Source organism: Palaemon carinicauda, chromosome 32, assembly GCF_036898095.1.
Source record: "Palaemon carinicauda isolate YSFRI2023 chromosome 32, ASM3689809v2, whole genome shotgun sequence".
In the NCBI taxonomy this organism is placed as follows: Eukaryota; Metazoa; Arthropoda; class Malacostraca; order Decapoda; family Palaemonidae; genus Palaemon; species Palaemon carinicauda.
Window position 1 is genome coordinate 29,153,238 of NC_090756.1, and position 10,000 is coordinate 29,163,237.

Sequence of the window (10,000 nt, forward strand, 5' to 3'; positions counted from 1 at the left end):
TATGTATAGTTATATAAATATGTATTAAGTATAAGTAGGAGAAAGGAGAAATACATGCATATAAAAGATTAGTCTGGTTGTATATCACATAAAATAAAATAGTACGAAAAGATTCCATTTTTGATTTTATTAACCATAGAGTTCATCTATTTTGAGATAAATTACTGGTGCGAGGCTTCTTATCATAATCAAGAGAAAGATGACACATAGAGGTTCAGTCATGTGGGTGTTATCGTATCAAATATCGTGGCTTATCATCATCACGAGAAATATGAAAAATCGTCACGAGGAGTGACATTCCTAAATCTGTTTATTCAGGTGTTATCATATCAAAGAAAGATAATAGGATAAACAATTAGATTTACTAACACTGCTAACAGCAATAATAATAATAATAATAATAATAATAATAATAATAATAATAATGAATATTGTAATAACTTTACTAACAATAATTTCAAAACATAACGATAATTCTAATAATTTCCATAATAATTATTTAGGTTGGATGATGGATTCGTTTGATTATTATCATTATTATTGTACTGGGTTGTTCAAGGATAGTCATTAGTCGTAACACTTGTTTATTTTTAACAAGAAGTTTCAACCTAAAATATATATTCCAGGTAATACAAAATAATATAATGCCACCAGCTATAAAAATCTTGAATTCCACCGATTTGATCAATAATAATAATAATAATAATAATGGGTATTGTAATAAACAATAATTTCAAAATATAACGATAACTTTGATATTTCGCATAATAACTATTCAATATTGAATGATAGACTCGTGGTTAGGTATTTTTTCACTCACTTGATGGGTTAGCTTAGGTTAAGTTAGGTTTAAGATTGAATGATTAGGTTAGGTTAGGTTACGCTAGGTTTGGGTTAGGTTAGGTTAGGTTAGGTTACGGTTAGTTAGGTATTATTTCACTCACTTGATGGGTTAGGTTAGGTTAGGTTTAAGATTGAATGGTTAGGTTAGGTTAGGTTTAAGATTGAATGGTTAGGTTAGGTTAGGGTTGGGTTAGGTTTAAGATTGAATGGTTAGGTTAGGTTTTGGGTTGGGTTAGGTTAGGTTAGGTTTTGTGTTGGGTTAGGTTAGGATAGGTTAGGTTAGAGAGGTAAGGTTAGGTTAGGTTTAAGATTGAATGGTTAGGTTAGGTTAGGTTAGAGAGGTTAGGTTAGGTTAGAGAGAGAGAGAGAGAGAGGGAGAGAGAGAGATAAGTTAAGGTGAGGTTGAGGGAGGGGCTGGAGTTAGGTTAGGGGGGCACCCTTGTGGATCGATTTCCTTATCGCCTTATGGATATGGATCCAAAACTAGCCATTTTCCCTACTTATATATATATATATATATATATATATATATATATATATATATATATATATATATATATATATATATATATATATATATATATATATGTGTGTGTGTGTATACAGACACACACACACACACCCATATATATATATATATATATATATATATATATATATATATATATATATATATATATATATATATATATATATATATATATATTGTCAGTAAACATTACCGAAGGATTAATCAGATATTATGAAGAAAATTTTGAATAATAACTTTAAATAATCCTTTAGCGTGAGGAAGATGGGCTTACCGGTGATATAGGTCTCATTATATATAACTATTTTTTTTAATAATTATCAGAGAGAGAGAGAGAGAGAGAGAGAGAGAGAGAGAGAGAGAGAGAGAGAGAGATCAGTCCTAGTTTTGCTATTTTGTTAAACTCTTTGATTAAATCTATATTAATCGGATTGATTCTGTTTATACTGCACCCTCTGTCTTTAATTTTTCTCATATTTTCCAAATATTTTACAGTAAGAAATACAAAAGGAGACAATACATAACAGTTGACTTCTCCGTCTCTACCATTTCTTCTTCTTCTCCTCGCGAATAGGCGGGAAAACAGAAAGATAAATCAGGTAAGGCGTTCATTTGAAATTCTTCTGTTTTATCTCTTATCTAAGGACTCTTATTCATCTGTTTGTCTAAATGTTTACTTACTGTTATTTGCTTTCAAATTCTGAGCCATTAGGCCGATGGATTTTACGAAAATATCAACTCGTAGTTCATGAAAAAATCAAACCTGTTCAGAATCTAAGTCGTGTATTGATAAATCTCATCCAATAATCAAGAGAATTACCGGCATTTTATGCGTAGTTTTTTGGAAAAGTATTTTACTTTACAGAATAATCGCTTTAAATCTTACAAGAATTCATACACTGGCAACTTTTCCACACACACACAAAAAAAATGCATTTAAAAAAACTATTCATAAGCAAAAATAACACATTAGTATTTAAAAACCCTAAATTCGAAGTGTTGTGTCTATTAAGAGATGTGTTATTGTTTTGTCAAACAGTTTATAACTCACATTACCTTTATAGTTATAGTTATATTTAACAGCAAGGGATCATAGATTCTCGCATGACTAAACAGTGTTGTCCACCATGATGACGTCATTGGTGTGCATGTTTGTGGTTTCTAGTTTACAACTGCTGCGAATTCCTATTGTAAATAGTAGCTCAGGTTGTATTTCGCGGTAGGCAAATAAGACTATTTGCATTTCGCGGTAGGCGATTATGGCTATTTGTATAACGCTATAAATAGGTGGAGTTTCAGAGAAGTTGCTATTTCAACTAGATGAAAAACACTCGCATTTGGGGTGTAGAGAGAGAGAGAGAGAGAGAGAGAGAGAGAGAGAGAGAGAGAGAGAGAGAGAGAGAGAGAGAGAGACTAGGCACATTTTTGAAACGTGTTTATATATCATCATCTCCTCCTACACCTATTGACATAAAGGGCCACGGTTAGATTTCAACAGTCGTCTCTATCTTGAGCTTTTAATTCAATAATTCTCCATTCGCCATCTCCTGTTTCACGCTTCATAGTCCTCAGCCATGTAGGCCTGGGTCTTCCAACTCTTCTCGTACCTGGTGGAGCCCAGTCATATGTTTGGTGAACTAATCTCTCTTGTGGAGTGCGAAGAGCATGCCCAAACCATCTCCATTTACCCCTCACCATGATCTCATCCACATATGGGACTTGAGTAATCTATCTTAAAGTTTCATTTCTTATATATGTGTTTATTATTATGAGGTAAACTACTTCCATAATTGGGAAAGTAGGATACTATAATCCCAGGGGCTCCAACAGGGGAAAATATCCCAGTGAGAAGAGGAAATAAGGAAATAAATAAACTACAGAACAAGTAATGAACAATTAAAATGAAATATTTTAAAAACAGTAACATCATTAAAACAGACCTTTCATATATAAACCACAAAAAAAAAGACTTTTTCCAGCCTGTACAACATAAAAATATTTGCTGCAATTTTGATATTTGGAACTTCATATTGTTTCCTAGTAACTGAAATATATGTATTCATGATCAAGATACGGTAAACTATATCGTATCGAAACTTTTTGTAAATTCATTAAAATCAAAATGTAGTTGAAAGTTTGCCAATTAGATTCCATGAAACCAAAACTAACTCAAAGTCTCATTAAACGTAATATTTGATAATTTTTGTTTTGTTAACCCTTGTGGTCTGTTAAAATGTTGGTAACACCTAATATGTTCCGGGTCAAAATGACCCGTCTTATAAATTATGACAGTTTCTTGCCATACAAAGTACTTTATAAGATTATTTTGCATGTCCAGGGTACACTGCAAGAATAGTATTATCATTTGGGATCCAAAATTACCTCTACCAGTCAATTACTTTACTAAAAAATAGGTTTCAGTTGAAATTATCTCAGTTGAATATTGTGACACCATGGATTTACATCAAATTTTTGGGAAGATTGCTGTTACATTGCAAAAAATTTTTGCACATATAACAATACCCTCTTTTTGCATAACTTTTCTAAGATTTAGAATGGCCAGTGTATATAGAGAGCTTACAATTTTATTAATTCACCCGTTTTGTAACATTTAATCTGTTCCGGGTCAAAATGACCCGTCTCATAAATTCTGACAGTTCTCCACCATACAAAGTACATAATTGATTGTCTTGTATACCCAGGGTCTACTTCGTAGAAGTGACTGTCATTTAGACCCCACACCTAACCCTCCCAACCACCCTACCTTATTAAAGATTAGGAATTAATTACATTTCTTGCACTTGAACATTACAACAGCATGCCGCTTACATGTAGTTTTTCGGCAGACAGAACATATTGTGGTTACTTTGTTGTCATTTTTACACATATGACAACGCTGTCTCTTTGCAGCTCTTTCTTGAGATTGAGAATTATTATATTCTATAGATGGTCTTGCAGCTTCAGCTACTCGTCGGGCATTTGGCGTCCTAGGCAACGATACCCTTGAAGACAATACAGGTTGGACTAAGGCCAATCCAAGTTCTTGAAGGAAAATTCTTCTCTTGAAGGTATCTTTTGCTCTCCAGTTAGGTTGCACTAGATTCCAAAGGACAAAAGCATTGTAGGCAGACACATCCATTATGTTATCAAACAAAGCCATAGGCCATCTCTTTGTCTGACGCTTTGACCTATAAGTTGCAACAAGTTTGTCTAAATTATCAACTCCTCCTTTAGTTGAATTATAAAATTCAATTATGTCAGGTTTCTTTTCTTCTTTATCACTACAAGTGACACTATCATGCATGTTACTCAACAATACTATAGTTTTTCCTTTTCTGGGACAATATGAAATAATTATATTTTCTTCATAGTAACCTTCAAGGGTAGTATATCTGGTCCTTCCTTTAGGGTTACAGAATTCAACTGGGAGTTCTTTTCGATTTTTTCTGATAGTTCCAACAATTGTTTGCTTACGCTTTTTCAGATCCTTAGCTAAATCTAAGCTACAGAAAAAGTTGTCACAAGTTACATTTCTACCTTTAAGCCCTTCTGTAAGTTGCAGAACAATTCTTTTACCTTGCTCACGTTCTGCAGATTCATCTTTACGCCCAGTGTAAACTTCAGCATTCCAAAGGTAACTATTCTTTGCATCACATGCTGCCCAAATCTTTATTCCATATCTATCAGGTTTTGATGGAATATATTGCCTAAATGGACACTTTCCTCTAAAAGGAACCAGTTGCTCATCTACGGTAACAGTTGATATGTTATACATCAGAGGAAGTCTCTCAACCCAAATGTTCCAAACATCTCTAATAGGAGCAAGTTTGTCTGTGGATCTCCTTCGAGCTCTGGTTTCTTTATCATCAAACCTAATAAACCTAGAATATTTCATAAAGGTTTCAAGAGACATTGTAGCTCGAAATATAGGACGTCCATATGTGTCATCCCAAAGACTCCTAAGAGACTCTCCATGAGATTTATAAACTCCTGCTAAAAGGCGTAATCCATAAAATGCTCTCAGGTTTTCTAGGATAATTATATCTCCTGAACCCAAGACGCGATTAGCTTCTTTGTTTGTCATTTTCAAAATGATATTGAATAATTTTGGAGTTATGAATAATTCAAATGCAGACAGTATATCAGATATTCTTGAAGCTGCATAACGAGTGATACCAGGAGTTTGATCAATGATATTTCTTGCACACTTCTTTCCTGATGACCTGTTTGCTTTTTTTGAAGACCATACAATATTTCCCTTTTTGGATGTGAAATTCACAGAGGAAGGTGGCTGTTCTTCATCATTACAGTCAGTATCAATGGATGTAGAATTTGAGGTGGTAGATGTTTGATCATAAGGTTCATTGCCATTATCCATACCGGTATTTCCCTTTCTGGTTGAATAATTTGGACCGGAAGAATGCCGTTCTTCAGCTTCATCTTCATAGTCAGAGTCACTGAGATCATCATGAACTGAAAGATGGTCCTTTTCACCATCATCACTTTCTGAAGATATATAATCACTTTCTTCACCGGATTCATGACCATAAAACTTGTTTACAGGGAAAGCTATACACTTTCTGGAACACAAACAAAGAAAACTGCTTGTGTTAGTGTCCAAAACATGTGACCTAGACTATTGCTGGTAATAATTTTCATAATATAATATTATACTTAGCATTTTTCTAGCCAATATTTCCTCTGAATCATTATAAATCAAAGACAACAATCTTAAAATGATGTAAAGACTTACTTATCCATGGTTGATGAATTTTACTAAGAGATATCTTATGGAAGTTCTCTCACTTTTTATCTATACCTTGTAAACAAAGAAGATCAATTTTCTATGAATACAATAATTAAAGAAATTGTATATACTACATTTGAAGGGGTAACTTCAATAATCATACCATCTTTGATAGAGATAGCGGATAACTGTGAAAAAATACAGCAAAAAGTAGGTACGGGTCATTTTGACCCAAACAGATTAGATGTTACTTTTTTTGCTGTTCAGTAACTATTGGAAAAAATTTTACCAGGCTTAGGCAACACAATAGCCTCTTAAAGTCAGGAGAATTCAAGGAGTATGAAGCTTCAAGCTCTAAAAACAAGAGATATATGGTAATGTAAAAAAAATTTCGGGTCGAAAAGACCCCTAACAGTGCAGAAGGGTTAAAACTTTAATTATGTCTATGAACTCAATTATTTAAATAGAAAGGATTACAAACATTGATCTGGTGTGAGTAACAATTTACACAATATATATATATATATATATATATATATATATATATATATATATATATATATATATATATATATATATATATATATATATATATATATAGATGTGTATATATATATATATATATATATATATATATATATATATATATATATATATATATATATATATATATATATATATATATATATATATATAGATGTGTATATATATATATATATATATATATATATATATATATATATATATATATATATATATATATATATATATATATATATATATATATATATATATATATATATATATTGGTTGAGGTAAACTTGTTGACTAATTACGAGAATGTTTCTGTGTGGCCAGTTCTTTAACTTGGAGAGTTTTCCTTATATACCATACATGGAATTTCTAGGCAATTTAAAACTTATAACAAAAGAAATCTTTTACATTGTCTGGTATCCGAGAAACTTAAACGTGTGGATATTCGGTATGAGAGAGAGAGAGAGAGAGAGAGAGAGAGAGAGAGAGAGAGAGAGAGAGAGAGAGAGAGAGAGCACCTTAAAACCTATTCTTGAGCACACGAAGCCACCGGTTCCTGGAAAAAGATTCCCTCATGACATAAATACCCTCTTGAAAGTTGTTCCCATCTTAACCCCACCCTCCTCCTTCTTTACTTGTGTTACAAGAAATGCAGAGTTTTTTTTTCTTTTTTTTTTCTTTTAAATGTTCGTGTGTTAATTTTATTATTCTATACTTTTTATGTTTGTTTGTGTATTTATCTTGTTTATTTACACGTTTTGGAGTCTAATTAATCACAACACTTAATCAGAAAGCAATTCTAAGTTTTTTGCGGTTAAGTAAAGAAAGTTATGTTTCCACAGGGCAGGTAATTAGCAGAATGTTTTCGTGTAATTGATACGAATAGATAACACGTTATTATAACTAATGCAGTTTAATACTTTGATAAAAAAGGTGAAAACAACTTCGAAGAAGTATCAAGATTATGTTGAATTTCATGAAATAGCTTCAATAGGCCTACTAGTATTAGTTTAATTCACAGCATATTTTAGTCTAAATATGTTTTTTTTATAGACATAGGGTGTTATGGTAGCCAATTTCAAATATCCCTGCCTGGTGATCTGTTGGATAGGGGTTCAAGACTCGCTCAAGCTCTATAGTTTCTTATAGTGTCTGTAATCTTACTATCCTTGTGAGCTAAGGATGGGATATTTAGGGGAGCCATTGCTTGGTCCTACTGGTCCTAGATTTAGTGTATATATGGTCAGTCTCTAGGGCATTGTCACTGTCACTTGATTTGGCTGTTGATGGTTGATGCGGCAGTTAACACTTATAAGGTAGTTAATGCTTGATGTGGTTGTTAACACTTATAAGGTAGTTAACGCTTGATGTGGTTGTTTACACTTATATGGTAGTTAACGCTTGATGTAGTTGTTAACACTTATAAGGTAGTTAACACGTGATGTGGTTGTTAACACTTATAAGGTACTTGACACTCGATGTGGTTGTTAACACTTATAAGGTAATTAACGCTTGATGTGGTTGTTAACACTTATAAGGTATATAGTTGACGCTTGATGTGGTTGTTAACACTTATAAGGTAGTTAACGCATGATGTGGTTGTTAACACGTATAAGGTAGTTAACGCTTGATGTGGCAGATAACACTTATGAGGTACTTAACGCTTGATGTGGTTGTTAACACTTATAAGGTATATAGTTGACGCTTGATGTGGCTGTTTACACTTATAAGGTAGTTAACGCTTGATGTGATTGTTAACACTTATAAGGTATATAGTTAATGCTTGATGTGGTTGTTAACACTTATAAGGTATATAGTTAAAGCTTGATGTGGCTGTTTACACTTAAAAGGTAGTTAACGCTGGATGTGGCTGTTTACACTTATAAGGTAGTTAACACTTGATGTGGTTGTTAACACTTATAAGGTAGTTAACGCTTGATGTGGTTGTTTACACTTATAAGGTAGTTAACACTTGATGTGGTTGTTAACACTTATAAGGTAGTTAACACGTGATGTGGTTGTTTACACTTATAAGGTAGCTAACACTTGATGTTTTTATTAACACTTATAAGGTAGTTGACACTTGATGTGGTTGTAATACCTAATGTTGATAACGGTTAATGTTCCCTTTAAAGCTTTTTACCTCTCCTCATTGCAAATTCTTTTGATCTTACAATGAACATTTAAACATTTGCAATTTTTATCAGTTGAAAGCTTTTAAACTCAAGAATTTATAGTTACATTCTAAACATAGTTATGACGTTATTATTAGATAAGAATTAATGTAATAAACTGCCAAATTAAAGTAGCCAGAATTATTGGAAAACTATAGATTTTTCTGTCCATCAGAAATGATTTCCATTAATCGTTTTAATGTTTTTTTAATCATTTTATTTTCATTTTTCCTCTCTACTGACCATATACAGCTGTCCTTCAGTCTACTCATGTAGTCCTAAGGTCAATCTCCCCATCCCTTCCATACCTCCTTACCAAAGTCCCTCGCTACACACTCATAGGAAACAAACAGACTCAAGAAGGAAGACACTCCAAAATGAAACCATTGTTCTCTAGTCTTGGGTAGTACCATAGCCTCTATACTATGGTCTTCCAGTGTCGAAAAGTAGAGTTCTCTTGCGTGAAGAAGGTACACTCCAGCTCACTGTTCTATCTTATTTCACTTCCTCTTATTTTTTTTTTTTTTTTTTTTTGTATTTTAGGTATGAAAGATTTATTTCAATGTTGTTGATGTTCTTAATCTTTTTTTTTAATTGTTCACTAATTCTTTTGCAGTTTATTAATTTCCTTATTTCCTTTCCTCATTGGGCTATTTTTAGCATGTTGGAAGCCCCTGGGCTTAACATCCTGCTTTTCCGCAGCAGCCTATTTATCGACCTTTTGCTCGACCTTGACCTTTGACCTTAACATGTATTATTTTCAATGGATTCTCAAACACTCGAATATGAACTAGGTTTGAAGTGTCTGTGACAACGATGTCCAAACATAAGGCTGATTGTGTGAAATGGAAATTTTGCTTGACCATGACATTCGCCTTTGAACTTGGCCTTCCGAAATTCAATCATTTCCAGCTTTTACATAACAGTTAATTCCCGGAGGTTTTATTACCATTAAAATTGTGACAAGGAAGCTGTTAACAAACAAACACACACACGCACATACACACAAAAAAAAACAGGGGCAAAAATATAACCTCCTTCCAACTTCGTTGGCGGAGGTAATAATAATAATAATAATAATAATAATAATAATAATAATAATAATAATAATAATAATAATAATAAAAGAGAAAGTAGGAGTTCCCTTTTGTGTGTCCCTTCCTTTCCAAAATC

The 10,000-nt window shown here is 32.5% G+C and overlaps 1 protein-coding gene across 1 annotated transcript in view; it reads right to left on the bottom strand.

Moving 5' to 3' along the window:
* The window catches only part of LOC137625560 (uncharacterized), a 52,509-nt gene that overhangs the window by 25,878 nt on the left and 16,631 nt on the right, over positions 1-10,000 (bottom strand). Inside the window, exon 3 of the mRNA XM_068356471.1 lies at positions 5,652-5,952. Within this exon, the coding sequence (XP_068212572.1) occupies positions 5,652-5,952 (301 nt within the window). The remainder of the gene's footprint in view (positions 1-5,651; positions 5,953-10,000) is intronic.